Source organism: Zootoca vivipara, chromosome 11, assembly GCF_965207765.1.
Source record: "Zootoca vivipara chromosome 11, rZooViv2.hap1.1, whole genome shotgun sequence".
In the NCBI taxonomy this organism is placed as follows: Eukaryota; Metazoa; Chordata; class Lepidosauria; order Squamata; family Lacertidae; genus Zootoca; species Zootoca vivipara.
This window is the reverse complement of record NC_142594.1, coordinates 38,005,518-38,027,093: the sequence shown is the minus strand read 5'-3', so window position 1 is coordinate 38,027,093 and position 21,576 is coordinate 38,005,518. Positions and strand designations below refer to the sequence as shown.

Genomic DNA, 21,576 nt, shown 5'->3' with positions numbered 1-21,576 from the left:
AACATGCTATTTTTGAAGTATAATATTTCTGAGTTAAGTCACACGCAATAATAAAAGTGTCATAACAGCCTGTTGTCTACTTGGGATGGTATATCTATTATGGGTGGTATCCCAGCCATCACTTTCATGACACAGAAGCCTGGGAGAGTTAGGTGCTCATTTTCTTTCAATCCAAAATCACTTCTGGGGTGTGTGTGTGCAAGTGAGTTACAGAATGTGGGCTCCTGGTCGTCAGATAGATTGGCAAATCTAGTCCCAGGCAATGGGTCAGAGCGCACACATTGATTAACTCCCAACTCCAAGGCCTCGCCTTTAGGAAAGGAGAAGAACATGCTGTTATTGCTACTACCTTTTAGTTGGAGAGACCAAATATGTGTAACTTTCCAGCTGGCAGAGCTGATGGGTTAACCTGGATAGAATAGCAAACTGAGCACCACAGTCATAATCACACGCATGCTCCTGTTGCTGTTGAATCTTGATTCAAAGTGACCGAAGTGCCCTACGAAGAGCAAGCTAGTTGCCTTCCATGGAATGAATTCTATGGGTTTATATCAAATGTGGGTGCATAATACATTTTGGCTTCTGGCAGTCATTGGGAGGGTCAAGAAGATATGGAGACCACTGGAGACCATGGAAATCTTATCCAGCAACTCCTCTTTTTGTGGAGAGAAAGGCTGGGGATTTGTGTCCCAAGTTCAACCCACAGCATCTCCCATTGAAAAGAACGAGGTAGCAAGTGATGTGAAAGACCCTCTACCTAAGACCCTGGAGAGTCACTGCCGGCAAGGGTGGGATATAACCTTCTAAAAGGTTTACACAAATATAAAATAAAACATAAACATTATCAGTTAAAAGCAAGCATATAAAAGCATTCAAAAGATTAATCAAAATCAACAATAGCTAAAAAGAGATAAAACACATGTTAACTTTTACATGTCTAGATATGCTTTCCCTAAACAAAAATGTTCTAAGCATGTGTTGAAAAGAATACAGCAAAGGCACCTGCCTGGTGTCAATACGCTGCTAGTTCCCAAGTGTAGGTGCTGCCATGCTAAAATATCAAGTTCTTACACATGTGGAAAGTCCTTACAAGAGGATGTCCTCTCCTGAGGAACACAGTGATTGGTTGAGTATGTAGGGGATGACAGAATGTTTCGGGTGTCCTGGTCCCAAGGTGTTTAAAGTTTAGATTCCCAATAAATGCTGTACCCCACTTTCCGTATTCTGCGGAATTAGAGAATATCCACAGCCCTGCTTGGTGGTCCCCATCATCGGAACCACGGAGAGTAAGTAAGCAATCTATTGACCATGTGGAGCTGGTAAACCCATTGACCGCAGCAATAGTGCAGCAATGTGAGCGAGCATTGAATTGCCCCTCCCCTCCAAAATATTTCTGGTCTAAGTGGCTTCCATTGATCTTATATGAACTTCTCCCACATGCCTCCATCTACCAAACTTAATTAGCATAGCAACAGTAATTCAAGCTGGAAATCATTTCCCAGCAGGAAAAACAAAAACAAGCAGACAGAGGGAAGAAACAGAACAGAAATTAGAGTGTGTTTAGACAGAAACAGGCTAAAAATAGTAATTATCACATTCCTGGTATATAATTGAATCATTTTCATGGGAAACATGCCACATTCTTTGGGTAGAAATGAGGTTTTTTTTTCCTTGTTCATAGCTATAGCTCATTAAGGGTGATGTGTTGCCATGGATACAGAGAGAACTATGGTCTGCTGCACAAGGCAAAAACTGGGTATGATGGGCCACAAGGGTTGCTGTACTAGTGCAACATCCAAAGTCATCATGTTGCATGAGTGCAGCAACTCAGGATGGTACGACTGCATTGTATGAGGCCCTGCAAGGTGGGTAAGGAGATGGGGAGAAGACGATCCTATCTAAATCAACAGGACTAGAAACCCACATTGTACAGTGAGAAACACAAGAATCAACTCAAAACATAAGCACCAAATTACAAAATCCTGTAACCTTTTCAGAGCACAAACAGGAGCATATATTGCCCTGCTAGACAGAGCACTGCAAATGAACTGAAACATTTTGTGGGAACTTGCTCTGAGTTGAGGAAAGAGGTAAGGCAAATCTCATTCAAGGAAAGCTCCTTGGCCACTTCACCGAAATCCTTAAGTGATCCCAGACTCTGCTGTTTGCGGTGCAGAAGAACAGAGGTGAATTTGATAGCAGAGTTGCATTGGTCTGAAGCTGCCTCAGCATGAGACATTGGGATAATGCCTGCTGGGCTGTTTCTAGCCATAGAGTCTGAAAAGCTAAAACGTTTTATAAATAATCTATACGTACAACATTAGTAGGATGGCTGCCCTTCAGATTTGGATAAGAGAAATAGTCCTTTCAGATTGCTATGTTATCATGAGCCAAACTGAGGGGAGGGGTGGAAGTGTTCCAAGAATGACTCAACATTTTATGATCAATCACTCTTTATTTCTGTTTATTGGAAAGGGTAATTGGTTTTACTGGAAAGATCCCAGAAATATGATCCTTCTTATTGTAATCTTACACATTTATATCTCACCTTTTTCTCCAAGGAGCTCAAGGTGGAATGCACCCCCATTTAATCTACAACAACCCTGTGAGGTAGGCTAGACTGAGAGGCAGTGATTGGCCGGAGGCCACCCAATGAACTTCATGGCCAAGGGGTGGTGGTTGAACCCTGTTCTCCCAGGTCCTAATTGGACACAGCATCCTGTGTCAACGATATGCCTATGGAAAGCCCAGCAAGCAGAACCTGAGGGCAACTTCAGTCTCTCCTTTCTGTGGTTTCTGGCAACTGGAATTCAGAAACATTGTGCCTCCAGCAGTGGAGGTCAAGCATAGCCATCAAGGTTAGGAGCCATTGATGGCCTTATCCCTCCATTAATTCATCTAAATCTCTTTTAAAGCCATCCAAGTTGGGGGCCATGGGCACCACTGTGTCTTGTGGGAATGAACTGCACAGTTTAACTACACTCTGCATGAATAAATACTTTCTTTTCTCTGTTCTTAATTTTCCAATGTTACGCTTAATTGGATGTCCCAGAGTTCTGGTGTTATGAACGAGGTAGGACAACTGTCCTCCGCTCACTTTCTCCATACTGTGGATAATTTTATACAGAAAAGGAGCCTGACAGCTTTGCCACTAATTATTAAGGGGCATTTGCAGACATTTTGGCCTCATTAACCTTTTCCTTGCCAGCAAAGGTCCGTATAGTTAAAGCTATGGTTTTCCCAGTAGTGATGTATGGAAGTGAGAGCTGGACCATAAAGAAGGCTGATCATCAAAGAATTGATGCTTTTGAATTATGGTGCTGGAGGAGACTCTTGAGAGTCCCATGGATTCTGAAGGAAATCAGCCCTGAGTGCTCACTGGAAGGTCAGATCCTGAAGTGAGGCTCCAATATTTTGGCCACCTCATGAGAAGAGAAGACTCCCTTGAAAACACCCTGATGTTGGGAAAGATGGAGGGCACTAGGAGAAGGGGATGACAGAGGACGAGATGGTTGGACAGTGTTCTTGAAGCTACCAACATGAGTCTGACCAAACTGCGGGAGGCAGTGGAAGACAGGAGTGCCTGCTGTGCTCTGGTCCATGGGGTCACGAAAAGTTGGACACGACTAAACAACAAACCTTTTCCTGTCCAAATCTTCCAAACATATAACAATACAAACAAAACCTTCCAAACATAAAAACAATATATACACAATATGTAGGTTGGCTGCAAACACAACGTGTTCACAGTGGGATGGGGAAAGCAGTTGTGTGGATAGAACCCCACTCAAGCTATTTCACAGGGTCAACACCTGCATTTCATTCTTTTCCCTTCCTCCCCATTTAGAATATTTTCCCAATCCTTAACTGCATTGATTGCTACTTAAATTTTATTCTCCAGATCTGTGCATCCTATATTACTTCTCCTCTCAGAACAAGTTGACTCTACAGCTTTAACAGGAAGTTCAGCTGCCGCTAAAGGAAGCAGATGTGATTCCAATAGAAACTGTTGAGCAAGATGCTGTTATTTTTGTATATTCCTTTTGAAGAGCAGAGTGGTTTTAAAGTGGCATTGCATTGTCCCAGGCACTGTCTGCATAGAGAATGAAGGCAGCAAGCATATGAAGTAAGAGAAGCAGGCGACAGGCATTTAGGGGGAAAAGAATAATTCAATTCTCACACAACTCTTTTCTTCTGCATGATTTACATTGAAAATTCCAGCATAATTTAAAACAAATATATGAAACCTCTGTTCATATGGAATAGCCCTTTGAAAGGGAAGGGAATGACACTTAGAAATTCCATAAGCCCAAGTCAAAGAATGCGGAAAATGAGTGGGGAGCTGTCCACAATTCATGGTTCTGAAGTCAGTCTCGATCAAATAAGTTGTTACCTTGGCTGACTCAGAAGTACTCTAGAATCCAAGTCCAGATATGAGATACTCGGAGAAGTCTACAGTCAGGGTGGTAAATCTCCAAACAATTGTGATGCAGGGCAATGCAGGTGCCCTCCTATCCCATAATTCCTTACATTCACTGAAGAATGGGTGTTGGCAAGTGATCTGTGTATTGTCATTGGCCAGTACAACAAATTTTCATTGTTTCCATATGCCAAATGAGTTTCAAGATTATGTTGAATAAAGAACCCATTGCAATTGTCTTTATTTCCCCTCCAAGCAACTTTACATATTCTAAAATAAAACATAGCAACGTTATTGTGTTCCTCCTTGGGTGTTGCAGTTGGTGATGTCTACAACTGTATTGCTCATATAGCTATCACTGCCCCCCCCCCAAAAAAAACCCTTTCAGTATGGCTCTTCTGCTTAGACTTGTTACAGGTAGGGAAGTTGATGGTTTCAGGAACATTCTATGATGTCAGACCAGTTGGTCCATCTAGCTCAATGCTGTCAACACGCAGCTTTCCAGGATTTCAGTCAGTGAATTTTTCCCGGCCCTAACTGAAGATGCTGGGGATTAAACTTGGAACCTCCTGCATGGAAATCCTATGTTCTACTTCTGAGCTATGACCCTTTTCTATATGTTGAGTTGAACCTGCCAGATCAGGCTAATGGCTCATCTAGTCCAGCATCCTGTTCTCACAGTGACCAACCAGATGCCTACACAGGTACTGATAGGAGCAAGGTGGCCAGAGCATGCAATACCATTGTTGTAGCAGCTACACTGTCTATTTCCAAGCCCTATTAAAAAGTGCTGGTTTTAACCTTTAACGCCTTAAATTGTTTGTGTCCAAGTTATTTGGAGGACTGCCTGCATCCACATCAGCCTGTCCACACGTTGAGGCTGACAGCAGAGACTCTTCACGCTTGTCCATCATTATGAACAGCGCAATTGCCAAGCAGGAGGTAGAGTCCATTCTCCAAGGAGGTCCCACAACTCTGGGCTTCCTTACCGGCCAACCTCCATAAAACCACCACACCATACTATTTCTGGTGGCCTATGCATGATGTAGCATGTATACTGTCACTGTGCTCCCTTGAGCTGATGGACTGCTGAAGTTAAGTTGTACTGAAGGCCGGGGATTTATGAATCATTGCCACCTTTATTGTCTGTTTTATGATTATTTATTTCACTGTGTTGATATTGTTCTATTTGTATCTTGTTAGCCACCCTGAGTGGTCTGACTCATATTTGCATCCTATTAGGTGCTTTTAAATAAATGAATAAATTAGAGATTACAGAGAAATAGCATCACCAAGGGAATCTGGCTTCATTTACTCAGGTCATCTCCAGGACTAAACTAAATACCTAGACAAATGTTTGCACCTGTTTCTACTCCTAGAAAGAGGATCACAAACCATCCATTACATACACCTTTTGAATTTTTCCATTAGTTGTCAAAGAGTTTAGCACAGGAGAGATGGATGATTTAAGGCCAATGGAAAGTCAAAGGAAGGTCATGTGTCTCCTCATACCCATATTAAAATAGTGTCATTTGTCTTAATTTTAATAGAGGCATTAGGTCCCATGGTATCTTTTTCTATAGAGTCATGTGCGAGAAGAACATTATTGGACGGGGGGGAGTGTTAGCAGTGATCTCCCATTTTCCTTGTTTATGTAGAAGTACCGTACATAACCAGCTGTGCAACCTATACAATGTAACACACAAAAGAAGTTGTGCATGATTCAAAACGGTTGGCTATTCCATAGAACAAGGATGGGGAACCTGTGGGACTCCAGGTTTTGTTGGGCTCCAACTCCCATCAGTCCCAGCCAGTGGCCAAAGATGATGGAAGTTGTAGTTTAGCAGCATCTGAAGGATGACAATAACTCAATTCATTCAACAAAATATTGCTTAACCATCTGAGCCTAAATAAAAATAAAAGAGAAAAATCCCTTCCAGTAGCACCTTAGAAACCAACTAAGTTTGTCATTGGCATGAGCTTTCGTGTGCATGCACAAGCTCATACCAATGACACACTTAGTTGGTTAATAATAATAATAATAATAATAATAATAATAATAATAATAATAATAATTTATTTATACCCCGCCCATCTGGCTGGGTTTCCTCAGCCACTCTGGGCAGCTTCCAACAGAAAAATAAGGTGCTACTGGAAGGAATTTTTCTATTTTATTTTTATTTTGTTTCGACGGCAGACCAACACGGCTACCTACTTGTAACTAGAACATTTGAGCCTATGCATGCTTACTGAAAGCTAAGTCCCAATGAGTTATATGGGACATACTTCCTGATAAGTGTGGATAGGTATGCAGTCTAAAATAAACTTTAAAAGGGACAAGCCTCAGTTTGAAGACTTTACAACCTAAATATCTATAAGACACAGTAAGAGGAGGGGTGGGGGAGAAGGAATAGGAAATAAGAATTTGCAAAATACGTAACTTATATAGCATGGGAATTTTGGGGAAAGAGAAACCAAGTCATTGGGAGATGGAGTATTGGGTCTAAACCAAGGAGTTTTAGTTCAATGGACTAAAATTCCCATGAACACCCATCGGCAAACAGTCGGGGATGATAGGAACTGTAGTTCCACAACATCTGGAGGGCCAAGGTTCCCCATCCCTGGTCAAAATCAAGAAGGGTTGCTCTTAAGTGAAAGTCAAATCAGGGAGCCACCCATAATCTCCAAGGCACATTAAAAATAAATAAATGCTTGAGCCAAGTTGATTGCCTCACCAGTGAATCAGATTTGTTAGGACACTTCTTCAATGCACACACACACACACACACACACACACACACACACACACACACACGGTCCAAAGATGGGGAATATTGTCAAAGAAGAGCTGAGGAAGGCAGAAGGGAAAAGAGAAGCCTAGTCACCAGGAGAAGCAAGAGAGGAGGGGAAGAGGAGAGTGAAAGGCAGCAAATACAAGTAAACAGAGCAGAGAGATGAGCTCGTAATTGGGCACACCCTAGAGACCCTTATACTTCAAGGAAGTTTCCACTTTGCCGTTCTAAAGCAGCACTGCACCTGGTGCAAGCCACAATTTTGTATGAACACATAAAACTGCTAGCACAGCTCACTCGCTCCCTTTAAGGCCATCCAGTTATGAGCAATAAGCTAGCAATCTGAAAAGTGCTTGGTCTTTAATTTCGTCTCCTGCTGTGTATTGGCCTTGTATTCCACATGTGGGACCCACAACCAAGCGTGGAGTGCTTCTCTGCAAGAGTTCCAGCTTTTCCATTACACACACACACACACACAAAATTTGTTCACTCTGTCTTTTAGCATCCCCCCCTCCAGCCTCCAGTGTGTTTTTCTTTTAAAAATTAGGTGGTTTCCCTCTCCCTCTCTCTCTCTCTCTATATATATATATACACACACACACACACACACACACACACACACAAACAGCCCTGCACATAAAGCTGAATGCACACAAATTCAATGTGCGTAAACTGCAGGCTTATTGTGTTTTTAGTTGTGTTCATTCATTGCAAATCAAACTTAGCTGAATACTGCCCGATACTTCTGCCAACCTTGGGATTTCCTTGAGCCGGTCCAAATCTGCCTTTCCTGTGCGGATGGGGCCATTTGGGTTACATAAGAACCAGCATTCAGAAAAATCAAGTTCACAAAATATATATAACTCTTCCTTTGAAAGCTCAAAGCCGTTTACTCTTGCTCATTTTTCCATTTGCATAGCTTCAAAAATAATTCATAATTGGGTGCTCCGAGATTATCTTCTGAGCCGGTGTAACCTGGCAGCCTGAATTAATTTTATTACTTAAATATAAGTACTGCTCTCAATTTTCCCAGATGACGAGGCTGAAATAACTAGATGCCACATGCTAAGGAAATAATACCACGTTTTGAAAATATGGTTGATGTAACAAGGGGAGGATTAAAAAAGAAAGAAGAAGAACAGATTGTAAAGCACTTGCAGCGGTGGAAATTCTGACAAATAAGGGGAATTGGTGGATCTTATTATTGGGCACATTTTTTTCCTTGTAGTTAATATTCTAAGAGAGAGGGGTGTGTGAAAAATAAATAGGTATTTTCTTTTCCTCAGACTATACAAAGCTGTGTTTCAAAAGGTTAGAATCTATACCTTCCCATAAACTCATTTGACCTCCACTATCTGGACCGCATCCATAAAGCCACTTTATAAAAATGTGCTGCTTGCACAGTGCAATAAATTGAACAAAGAGCTCAGGAGGACAGGATCAATGAAAGTGATAAAGGAAGATTGATCTGCTGAATGGGAAGCCTATTAGCCATTGTTGAGAAAGATGAGCACATCCCATTTGTCTCTTCCTCCAAAATTTAAATTACAGCATCACCGAGGGGGCCTTCTAATGATGGCACCAGCAAGGGCCTTGAGGTTCGGCGTGATGACAGCCACACATTCGGACACCGAACTCAAGCTTTCCCTCCGTGGGGCTAAGTGAGCAGGAGAGAGATGTCATAAAGAGAACCGGCTGAATACACACGGACAAGCACTGGTGAAATTGCAAAGCAAAACCCCTAAGGGTGGAAACGTATTTATGGAAAAGAACCGAGAGCCGACTCATATATAAATAACAATTTTATGGGCTGGTTTTTACAATGAAATCGAAGTACCAATTGACTTGGGGAGGGGGCAGGGGAGATGAGGTGGTGGCATAACAAGGGTGACCTATGGTGGAAACCTTTTGGGAGTCCCACCTTAAAATGAAGCAAAGTCTAGGCACATCCTATTGCATTTGCTCCATTATTTTCTATTCCTGGCCTGCTTTCTCCTTCTCAACTTTTGAAATTCAGATGGTAGGGGCAGGGGCAGAATTGGGCTTTATTTCACCCAGGTCAAAGACTCAGTTTGGCACACACACACACACACACACACACACACACACACACACACAGGCTGAGAGCTTCAATGGCGCCCTTCTGGAGTCTTCACTGGGAGCAAAACACCTGACTAGCCCCCCACCCCCACCCCACTCCATAGCTACAGCTCTGCTTAGAGCAGTAGCTTTTTTGCTTCTGCTCTTTTAAAGTACCTTGTTTGCACAGTCCAAAGTCCATAGTCCACTTGTGTGAACTAATGATGCCCAACTCTGAGCTATCCTCACTGATGTTAAAGAATATGCATTGGTGATGAGCTATTCCCCTTTGAAATGTAAAATGTGCAAATTTTGGTTGTGTCTGTGTGCAATAAACAATATCCCAATTTTTAAGACTTGTGTAATTCTACCAAGACGATTATTATTATTATTATTATTATTATTATTATTATTATTATTATTTATAAACTGCCCTATGCCCACAGGTCTCAGGGCAATTCACAGGATAAAACTGGAATATAAAACCATATTGCCACTGTCTAAGGCCAAACGTGGGACTCAAACCCACAACCCTGACATTAAGAGTCTCATGCTCTACCAACTGAGCTATCTTGATCCATGAATCTGTCTAATCCTCTTTTAAAGCCATCCAAATTGGTGGTCATTGCTATTTCTTGTAGGAGAACATTCCATATTTTAACTATGCACTGTGTGAAGATGTACTTTCTTTTCTCTGTCCGGAAACTTCCAACATTCAACATTCAATGAATGTCCCTTGTGCAGGAGCCTAGGCCCTCATTGTTCAAACTTTGTGACTGTGCTAATTCGGCACCAACGTGTGGATAGTCCATCTGGAGATGCCATTTCCCACAACACCCATGAGCGACTCCATGCACTCTTCACTGGGTTGCAAGCCCAAGAGTGGCTTCCTATACCGCTCCCTTTCAGCAGTTGCCCTGGAGCTATGAAAAGTATCAACTAGGCCATATTGTGTTTTGTTTATTATTTTTAAAGAGTGGTGGCGGCAGCTGAAGAGCTGTAGCTAAGCAACCCACTTTTCCTTTATGTTGAAAAACGTATTTTGCAAAGCTCCACTTTTCACTGAAAGCTTTGACAAGCCTCTGTCTTTCTTTATATATAACTGTTATTGGAGGAAGGCCTAAACACCACCAAGTTGCTCTCCTATATGAGCTTTTCCTATAAAGCACAATGATGCAGATCTTCTTCATTTGGGAAGCTTTCAGCAATTGATAAAATGCACCTACCGTATTTTTTTAATTTAAAAAAAAGCAGTTCTCTTAAGTTTTTAAAGATATAGTGAAGGACTTAAATATAGCTTTTTTAAAACAAAACTAAAACTAAAACTAAATGACTATCAGTTGATCATGGAATTGCCATCACCATTCAGTGCCAAGTACAGTCCTGTTCATGGCATTAAAACTGCGCGCATCTCCAGGCACCTGGTGCTTTCTCAACAAATGAACATTTATCGAGGAAAAACCTATTGGTTTTGCCAACCCTGGTGCAAAAAGCCAGAACGAAACAAAACAAGCCAAGACAAAAATACATTTGATAAATGAAATTGTTGCAACCCACACAGGGAGAGAGAATTGACACTGAGAAACATTTTAGAAATTAAAGCTTTTCAATAGTGAAGTGTTCATTTTCACAAGGCATTTTACTTATTTCATTTATTTCATAAAATGCATATATACCGCTGGATTGGAGAAAGAAAGAAAGAAAGAAAGAAAGAAAGAAAGAAAGAAAGAAAGAAAGAAAGAAAGAAAGAAAGAAAGAAAGATTTCAAAGTGGTTCACGGGGATGACTAATTGAACCTCCCCCTTCTCAAAATCCCCTGTGCATTTGCCCTGAACACCTGAAGAAGAATTTGGTGGGGACCTCTGAGGTTCTGGTTTCTCAGTATCTCCCACCCTTAGTGTCAGGGACTGGCAGGGCTCTGGCAAGTGTGTGGTGGAGGTGGGGAGGCAGAGGCTGACCCAGGAGAGGGAGCCAGCAATTCATAGGGTTTGGTGTCACCTGCGAGGCAGGAGACGAGAAGGGTCTTAGCAGTCAGAGATGGAGGAGGGGGCACAATAAATGTTGGAAGTGAGGAAAGAAGCTGTTCAGGCAAGGGGCAGGCCAGTCAAATCCCCCCCCCCCGGCCTGCCCCCCGGCCTGCTGTCTCCTAGAACCAGGAGGTGACAATAAAGCAAAGTGGCCCCACGCTCTGTTCTAGGCCAAATGGCAACCCAAACAAGCCCAGAGAATGTTAACGGTGGAAGGCTCTCGTTTCCACAGTATTTTTCACAAGTGTCTTTAACACATCCCACTGGCTTTTGCAGCTATGTTATTTATAAAACGAGGGGTTTTTATCATTACAGTTTATTTGTATACCTCTTTTCGACTCCAAGGGGTCCCCAAGCGAACAGCATATTACATTTTTTAAAAACCACACACAATAAGAAAAACAATTGATCAATCAAAACAAGACAATAAAACAACTGCTTCTAGCCAGTTTTTCTATGTTTACTCTTTTTTTTACATCTTTGTCTCATTTCGTAAGCATTCGGAAAGTCTCTTTCTGGGGGACAGACTACAGAACTCTAAAGGGACTACTAACTTCCAAAGAACAAGCCATGTCAGCCATTATTAGGACACAAAATATGTGCCATCACAGTGTGCTATTGTGTATCACTCTGCCCCTTCTTCCAGGATTTACTGCAAATATTTTTATGCTGCTCTTCATAAATCCCAGGGTGGCTTACAGCAGAACGATAGACACATAAACATGAAACCAGAAGGATAACAACAAGTGGGGCAAAGAGAGTGAAAAGGAAGAGCAGTTTTAAGAAGCATCACATTCAGCAGAAAAGATACAGAGGCACCACATGACGCAGTTACCCAGGCAAATTTAAAATAAATAAACACCTGATAAGCCTCCCTGTGGAGAGTATTTGGTAGACAGAGAGGCGCGGACAAGCCTTACACCAAGTTAGACCACTGACCATCTAGTATTCCCTACACTGACCAGTAGTGGCTCTCCAGGGTTTCAGGCAGGGAATCTTTCCCAGGTCTACCTGGAGATGCTTGGAACTGGAACTGGGACCTTCTGCATGCAAAAGTCATATGATTCTATGATTCCATCTTTGATTCTACGTGTAGCTGACTGCAGCATCCACCAAGCTCCTTTCCTACCTAGAGGAAATGTCCTCCGTCAAAGTGAGGTGTCTACTAGCCTAGAACAATGTGTGTCCCGTTTCTATCCAGCATCTCCTAACTACCACCTGGCAATCAAAGAAAGCGACTCATTGTTAGCAATTTCTGAACAGCTTTTTACGAAAGCTATCAGCAAGCCTCCTGTTTGCCAGCCTCCAAATCTATGTGAACTGTTAGTGGGAGCTGCACCATCTATCAGCAAGCCTGGATCTCATCCTTGTAATTCCAAATTTGTCTGGCTGTCTGATGGAGACAGCTACCTTCAAGAGCACCAGGGCTGAAAGAACATTACATCAAACAAGACACACACCTTGCTCACTCTCTCCAACCTCCTTTCTCTCTCTCAACACACCCTTTCACATCTTCCCCCTTCCTTGTCATCTGCATGAACTCAAGCAGTCAGTCAGTCAATGTTTATTATGGCAAACAGCTAGCATATCAAACCAGGAATTCTGCATAATTCTCTACATAAACAATAAAAACGACCGATATGGGGTTTTAACAGTCAATATACTAATTGAATATACAATCCTTAAAATACAGGTCAAGCGGAATAAAACACCATAAAAGAATAAGAGACTTTGCATGAACTCAAGCTAAGCAACACAAGCTGCCCCCTCCCACTGGATTAGAATTTACTTTTCTAGCACATCTAATGAACCACCCTGTAGCTTACAAAAGAGACACACAACTACCTCCTTTCCTATATTGTTTAAACGAATGGATGAAATCTTCCTGGAGACTGAACTCTTCCTTTTTTCCTTCCCTTTTCTAAATTGGCTTAATGCAGACCTACTCAAGACACCTAAAATCGTTTCCGTGTAGCACTTCTTGGGGGGTAAACCGAACTTCTGGCCAGGTTGCATAGGAAAAGGGACAGAACAGGAGCATCGTTTGACAGTGTGCAATTATGCACCCAATATACACAGACACTGAAATTGAAATGCTGCATAGAAATGTGGATAGTTAAGTGGCATATTGATGTCTTAAATTAAAGCTCTTCCTCCACCCTGTACCAAGAAGAAGCATAGTTCTGCCACGGAGAGGTGGTACTCACAATTCCTATCCTAAGACCAGGTTGTATGGAAGTGAGGGAGAATGGTAGTGAGGGAGATACAAAGAGGTTGTAGATAATACAATGGTGAGAAATAGGTATTGTTAGAAGTTAGTTATAAATGAATCAAAAGGAAAGATATAGATAGAGTGTAAAATGGTAAGAAATAAAAGATAAAGAAATAAGGTAATATTAAGTAAAATCTAGAGTTTATATAAGATTTAGAGATTACTAAGGATGATCTATAAAGGAACACAGAAGGAAGTGGAATGAGGAAGTCACTAGATTAGAAATAAGGGTTATAAGTTAGAATTTTTGTTTTTGTATTTTTGTATTTTGTATTTTTGTTTTTGTTGTTTGTTAAAAATAAACCTCAATAAATATATTTAAAAAAACAACAACTCTTCTTTTAAAAAAAAGAGGATGAGGAGATGCCATGTGGCATGGAAAAAATAGTATTTTGATAGTATAGCTAGAGATCAAACCCTATATTGCTTGCAGAGAATCTCCCAGGAGACTCAACTTTCTTTCTTTTCTCTCTCTCTTTAATGACATCTAGCATAAGATTCTGATATTACAGTTTGAGATGAAACACTGCCAAGTAAGTCAGCACCCTCAGAAGTTAGGGTAAAAGGATTACATTAACACACACACACACCCCAACAGCAACAAAATATTCATTTGGCTAGCTTTTGTATTTCTTCTGCTTCCAAAGGGTTGGTGGCATTTCAAGATGGATATTGAGCTCCTGGGACCTAATTTAAGCTGTCAGATTTCCTAAGAGAACTCATTTTTCTTACTATCCTACTACTCATAATGACGAAGGCACCAGGTGCTTGAATTCTTCTTAGCCCTTAGAGGGAGTATTGCCACATCATACATTTTGTTCAACTTGAGACCCGCCCATAGTAGAAGATGCTAAGCCACTAACATGGTGTGCAGAAAGGGAATGTGGCAGCTTTTCAATATGCAGAATTTCACTGCCCAAATTAAGAAAGAACAGGAGGTGGCGCGCCGTTCTATTTATTTATTTCACGTCACAACACCTATATTTTCCACCTGCATTCTTGCGTTCTCACAAATAACTTAAGACTGAAACTTTAATGAGTCACTATCACACTTGCTAAGTATAGCTTATCATCTGGGGTGCTTCGCCAACAACCCGAGACAAAGAGCCATGCGCAATTCAAAATGGTGCAATGAGACAATGGAAAAGGACAGATCCAAACTGCTCTTTAAGATTGGACACAGTGGGCCGGAGATGGGGTGACAGATGGGGTGTTGTGGTTAGAGTGTCGGACTAGGAGCTGGAAGACCAGGGTTCAAATCCCCATTCTGCCATGAAGCTCACTGGGCAGCCTTGGGCCAGTCACTACCTTACAGCCTAACCTATCTCACAGGGCTGTTGTGGGCAGCTCCTTGAAGAAAAAGGAGGGTTAGAAATTGAATAAATAAATATACTATTGTTAGGCGGAATCCAATTGGTGCATTGACAGAAGAGCTTTGAATCCAGCAGCTATCTCAAGCAAAACTAAAGGCAGGGAGCAAAAAAAAATGTTTTTGCCAATTTGCTATTGCCCCTGCAGTCTCCTGTCTAATGCCACCTTCTAATCTATCATTATCATTTCCACAATTTATATAAAGCTTAAGGTCTCTGACATACAGAAGCTCAGTACAAGGAAGATAAAAATTAATTTAAACCATAAAATCAGAGTTCAGCTAAAGCACCTACTGAAATCATAACAAAACAAAACAAAAAAAGTCTTGAGTAGGTGCTAGAAGTTCAACAACAAGGGAGCTTGTCTGACCTTAACTAAAAGGAAGCTCCATAAAATTTGGCCCACGATACTGAATGCACAGCTTATGGTAGATACAAGCCATGCATTCAAACCATAGGGGGCCACTAACAATGACTTTGTACATATTACTCGGCTGGAAAACAGCACTGCAAAATGCAGAGATGTGAATTTTGAAGGATGGGTGTGTTTCAGCTTGCGTATTGTTTCAAAAGTGCCAGCTACCGAGGTTCACTTTTAAATGCAAGCTGAATCTATGAGATGAATATGAGTATAAGGAAATGTTTATACAGAGCTTTAGGACTTGAGCCGAGACCTCCCTGGTCTGAGCCCAGCACTCCATTCGTTGCAGTACACCAGCTCTCAGGGCCAAATCAGGTGTGAAACCATTTATGCAGTTCTCAACTGCTGGGTTTGTGATTGCGTGGGTTCATGCGTGCTGGTGTTTAAGTAAATACTGTATATGCTGAGGTAGCCCCAGTTTGGATCAGGGACCTGGTGAAGGTACAGATGTTTAACCCTTTGCCTCCCACTGTGGTCCCAGTTCAGATCTGTATCGTTGTCACCCCCCCCCCTTCTTTGTGTCTGCTATTTGCACGGAAAGGAAAGCTCCCATTGGCACAAATGGCAGCTTTCCTTCTGGCACAAATAACAGGTAGAACCCCCTAATGAGGGTCCCACTTGGGTCACAATCCAGATCACATACACTGTATCTGTTATTAGTGCTGGAAGGTAGGCTTCTACAGGTGCAAATGGGAGTTTGCCTTCCAGTGCAAACAGCAGGTGTGCTAGGCAAAAGATGTAACACTCCTTTCTGCCCTACCTCATCAAAGTCCAAGTTTAGACTAGCCCCGCCCCCAAGCTTGCTATTTGCAAATTAAAAAAATCATCCACGCACTTGCTAATTGTGTGAATTGCTCCATGTCTAGCTTGGCACTTGGACTGAGAATTGTGCATGGTTTGAAAGAGTCCTGTCAGTGCAGGTCATCAATTCCTGTGGATGAGCCAAACTTCAAATGTTTTGCAAGAAATAACTTGTCTCTACTTAATCCCTCCATACCATTTGGTAAATCTCTACCGTACCTTTAAAGTAATCATTCCTTCTAAATGCAAAAAAAGAAGCCCTAATGTACACTGTTCTTCTTGTGTGAAATACTCCATCCCTCTTTATCAGTTGAGCTGCCCTTCTCTGTTCAGCATCCAGTACATTCTCCAGAGCTGCAACACACAAAAATCTTCCCGTCACCATGACCTACTTATTCTCACTTTGCTCTTTCTGAAGAGAGTGTAAATAGAAACCTAGCCCCTTGGCACCCTCGATCTGCCTTTCATAAGGCAGTCCCAAATGTGAACAGAATACTGGCTACACCACCATTCATTAAGCAAACTAAATGTCAAATCCTTGCTGTTTCCATTTCGTTTTTCATGCCATTATTATTATTCCTATTTACTCGTGTCCTTTCATTTTAGAAAGCTGATAATAGGCCAGGCTTAAGCAATGTCAAGTTTCTGTTAAGCAGTTAAAATGAGCCTTCTCCAACCTGGTGCCCTCCAGATGCTTTGGACTACAATTCCCATCAACCCTCCTCCCAGGTCATTGTAGTCCAAAACATGTGGAGAGCACCACCAGGCCAGTGAAAGCTGGTTTAAGAAGCTGTGAGGAACCTTGGGCCTTCCAGATGTTGCTGAACTACAACACTCATCAGCCCCAGTAACCAGGGCCACTGGCCGGGGATGATAGGAGTTGTAGTTCAGCAGCTTCTGAAGGGCCAAAGGTTCCTCACACCTGGTTAAAGGCTACTTCCAGGTGAAGCATCCATTCCTAAGGTACCAATGCAACATTCCGATTGAGAGTTCCACTAGAATTTGCAGCAACCCAGTTTCTACATAATGGAAGAGAGGAAGCACTACTTTGTTGTTGTTGTTCTTAATTCAATTTATATACCACCCTTTATCCAAAGATCCCAGAGCAGTGTACAACATTAAGAACATATTCTTTGCAGCATAATAATAAAAACATAATACAAAGCATAATAGTAAAATAATAATAATAATGGCATTTTAACTACTGGAAATGAGGAGACTGAGAGGAGATATGATAGCCATCTTCAGATATCTCAAGGGCTGTCATATGGAAGATGGAACAAGCTTGTTTTCTCCTGTTGTGGAGGGTAGGACTTGAACCAATGGCCTCAAGTTACAAGAAAGGAGATTCCAACTAAACATCAGGAAAAACTTTTTGAAAGTTGAGAGTTGTTTGACCGTGGAACGGACTCCTTTGGGAGGTGGAGGACTCTCCTTCCTTGGAGGCTTTTAAGCAGAGGTTGGATGGCCATCTGTCATGGATGCTTTAGCTGAGATTCGTGCATTGCAGGTGTTTGGACTAGATGACCATTTGGGTCCCTTCCAACTCTACAATTCCGTGCTTCTATGATTCTACTGGAGGTGAACTCTGAGTGCTAAACACTTTGAGCTCACAACCTTAAAATAAAGACAGGAAAAAAGGTGAGAGAGGGTGGGAAATGTTCTGGATGCAGCCTTGCCAATGAAGCAAGAATTCTATATTTTATTTATTTTTAATTCCGAGCCCCTCTCATTGTTAACCCAGTCTGTAAGAGGGGATTGCCTAGATCTCCTCCTCCAATGGAAGCAATAGGGAGCCTGTGACACTCCCACACACACACCTGGAGGCTGCTAGGCTCCAACTCCCAACAGCTCCAGACTGCAGGGCTGATGCTCAGGGATGAAAGTAGGCTGTAGTCCATCATCATCTGGAGGGCTACAGCCCCAGCCCCAAGTGGCTGCTATTTACTTTGAAAACCATTCATGCTATGACAAATTGCTTGGGTGGTGCCATGCCTAGTTTGGCTGCTAAACTGATCCTTGCTCCCCAAGTTCCCCCACCCAGCAGTGCAAACTGACCTGGCTCCCAGCTTTTGCTATGCTTCAAATAGATTCTACCTCATTAAAGGTGTTCTAATCTGTTTTACAACATCCACTTGGACACACCATCCAAGTATGCAAAAAAGCACCTTTTTTTAAAAAAAGGCAGCTGCAGTCTAGCTTGGCCTGGAGAAATAAACAAAGCTGAGTTCTAGTTTTAAGAGTGAAATTCTCAGTAACTGCAGACATCCTTATGCATCATTCATGATCTCCTGCTTTCTTACATCCTGTCATGCTTTCCATCATGCTCCTGAGATCTAAAAACAACTCAAGCAGCAGACCTGCACTGGAATTTATTCTGCACGCAAAACAATTAAGAGCAAACAGCAGATTCACTCTGCAGACGCTCCCGAATGGAATTCCAGGCCCAAATCTAAATGCCAGTTCCAGGAGGAGGATTTCATTTTGGCATCACATTTTTAAAGTTTACCACCTCTTATCTTTTCCCCTGGCAAAGGCATCCCCTGATAGAGGTCAACTCTAGGGAAATGAGAAATTCAAAAGAAACCCTTTTCTGCAGCTCGTGAAAGGGATTGACTATTCTATGGTCTTTTAAATGTGTTTGGGGGGGGAGGGGGGTTATTGGTTTGCTTTCGTTTTATTGTGTATTTTGTCTTCCCATTTTGTATTTTTATGTTGTGAACCACCCTGTGATATCTGGATGAAAGTATACAAATATAATAATAATAATAATAATAATAATAATAATAATAATAATATTGTCACAGTGTCATTGCAAACTCCCTGCTTCCAAGCATTGAGAATGCCCTTGGGAATGGCAACAATTCAAGTACAGAGGAAAAGCTTGGAAAGACTTAGTAAGACCCACAAGTTCCAACTGCCTGACTCCCTACAACTGTATACAAATCACGCTTCCCGGAATCCCCTAAAAAAAGTATTTAAGGAGACCACTATAAAATGTTTTGGGTCTGGAGGGTCCTGGTCCCCCACTACTGAGTTGAGTACTGGACAATGTCGCCTAGATTCTGACTTCTTTTGAAGGTGTAAATCACTAGAGACATATGGATTTTTATTTTTATTTTTGCAATGTTCACTATATTTACAAATATGCAGGATGAGAAGGGCAAACGGGGTTTCTGGAGGCCATGCCCAGGATGACAGTATTGTCAACTTAAAAAATAAAAAATAGGAGGGTTGATTTGTTTCTGCTATAATTAATTGTGTTTCTTATGTTCTCCATCACTCAAGCTGTATGTGGAAGATAATTACAGCTATTTATAGCATTCAGATCGTTCACAAGTAACAGGCTTTCGCTTAGTTGTTGTTTTTCTTAAAACCAAAATAGGAGGCAGTATCTCAGAAGTCTCTGAAAGATGCTGATCCTTACGGGAACCCAAACTCTTTCATGTGCAGCTAGCCAAAAGCAAAGAGTTACAACAAATGGTTGATAAGTGACTGATCAGGGTCAAAGAGCATAGGAACCTGCCTTATACTGAGTTGGCTTGATAGCACAGGATTGACTACACTGGGAGAAGCTCTCCAGGGTTTCAGGAAGGTTCCCTCCCAGTCCTACCTGGAGATGCTAGGGATTGAACCTGGGACCTTCTGGTGCAAAACAGATGCTCTGCCATTGAGGACCTTCCCCATAGAATTTGCCTTGCTGTTCTTTCTTCATTCTGCTATGTTACAGACAACTCCCTCCTGGTCTTTCTTTTCTACAGCTGAAATACTCCCAGTGGAGGTTGATTCATTTGAGCAAATGAGACACTGCCCTCCGTCTGCCCTCACTTTCCTTCCTTCTTACTTAACAGCAAGTTCAGGGGGTAGCCCTGGCTGTCAGCTTGGTCCTCGTCACTCTCATTGTTGTGGCTGTAGAACCCGGTAGGGAGGAGGACAGGGACAACACTAGAATTTGTTGACTCTGCCTGTCACTGGCTGTAGCACCACCTACTGTCGATCTCCCTGTCTTCCGCCCTACCAGTCCAAATAGGCTGAATACCACTGAATACACTCCTGCTTAGGAGGGGAGTACTCTTGAACACAATGTCTACTTCCAAGTAAGCAGAATCAGGCTACACACTACAAGCATACTTCTGAAAACCAGTCATGCATCCAAAGTCATAACTTAAATACATGCCTACTACATTCAAGGTCCAACCCAGGCATGTAGTTAGAATCCCGTAGATCAGGAGCAGTCAACAAGGTATCACCCCAGATGCTGTCTAAATACAGCTCCCAGCAGCCCAAGCTTGATAGTAAATGGTCAGGGATGGTGGAGGTTGCAGTCCATCGACATCTGGAGATACCATGTTGGCCTCAGGGGAGAAAATCTCATTGAATTCAGTAGAGTTTAGTTCTGATCAAATATGTATATAATCATGCAATTAAATGCACTGCTACCAGGAGCTAAACCATGGTTTGTCTCAGCATTACATGCAAATCTGAGCTCATGGTTTGTCTCCGCCTAACAAACCACAGGCAGTAAGCCAAGAACAAACCTCGATTATGAGGTTTGCTTAAAACAACACAAGCCTGGGTTCACACTTAACACTAAGCCAAATCATGACTTAGCTCCTGATAGAGCATCAGCAAGGGTATGGGAGGAGCAAAGTAGCCACAATTTCCCCAATGTGTACCAGCGCACTTGCTTGTTCTCACTAAGCCTTATTTTGGCTTAGCATTACATTCAAACCGAGCTATTATTTTTCTACATATGTTGTTTGGGGGGGGGGGGGTTATGTGCATTTCCTTGTATGTTTAGCACTGAAATAAAGGGCCACAAGTCTGGCTGTACATGAATCTTGTGAGTGGGTCTGCATGAACATATATTTGTGCCCATGCATTTAAAAGTGTTTACTAGACATATGCCCAAAATAGAAAGTTCAGCCCATTTATTACAAGAGCCTTCTGTGGCTTGGGTGAAGGACCAGCAGTTGCCAACCACAAAGTTACCTTATTCTACAGTTCGCTGCCATTGAAAGCTTGTACGGTCCATCTTGTGTGGGAAGCTTATTCCCATTTTAAAAAGCAGGAAAATAAGGTCAAGACTTGCAATGTGGAAATCAAAGCGAAACATGGTGGAATACATCATTCATTGAGATTAAGGCATGTTTCCTTACCTCGGAGCTATTTAAGTGGCATGTGTGAGTTCCTGAAAACCAGCCCTCATTTGAACATTGGTCAATGTCCACTTTTTGTAAGTTTAGGTCCACTTTCACAACACCCCTGGAAGAATGAGAAGAAATGCCATTAATTCACATAGATTCAACACACCATTTTCCTTTCACTGTTAAAAATGGCGGGAATGTAGTGCTGAATCTTAATTGCATTTACGAAAAGCTTTGGTTATTTGAT

The 21,576-nt window shown here is 42.0% G+C and overlaps 1 protein-coding gene across 1 annotated transcript in view; it reads right to left on the bottom strand.

The window, feature by feature from the left end:
- GPR158 (G protein-coupled receptor 158) overlaps positions 1–21,576 on the bottom strand; it is a 122,035-nt gene that overhangs the window by 80,781 nt on the left and 19,678 nt on the right. Inside the window, exon 2 of the mRNA XM_035129637.3 lies at positions 21,342–21,447. Coding sequence (XP_034985528.3) covers positions 21,342–21,447 — 106 coding nt within the window. The remainder of the gene's footprint in view (positions 1–21,341; positions 21,448–21,576) is intronic.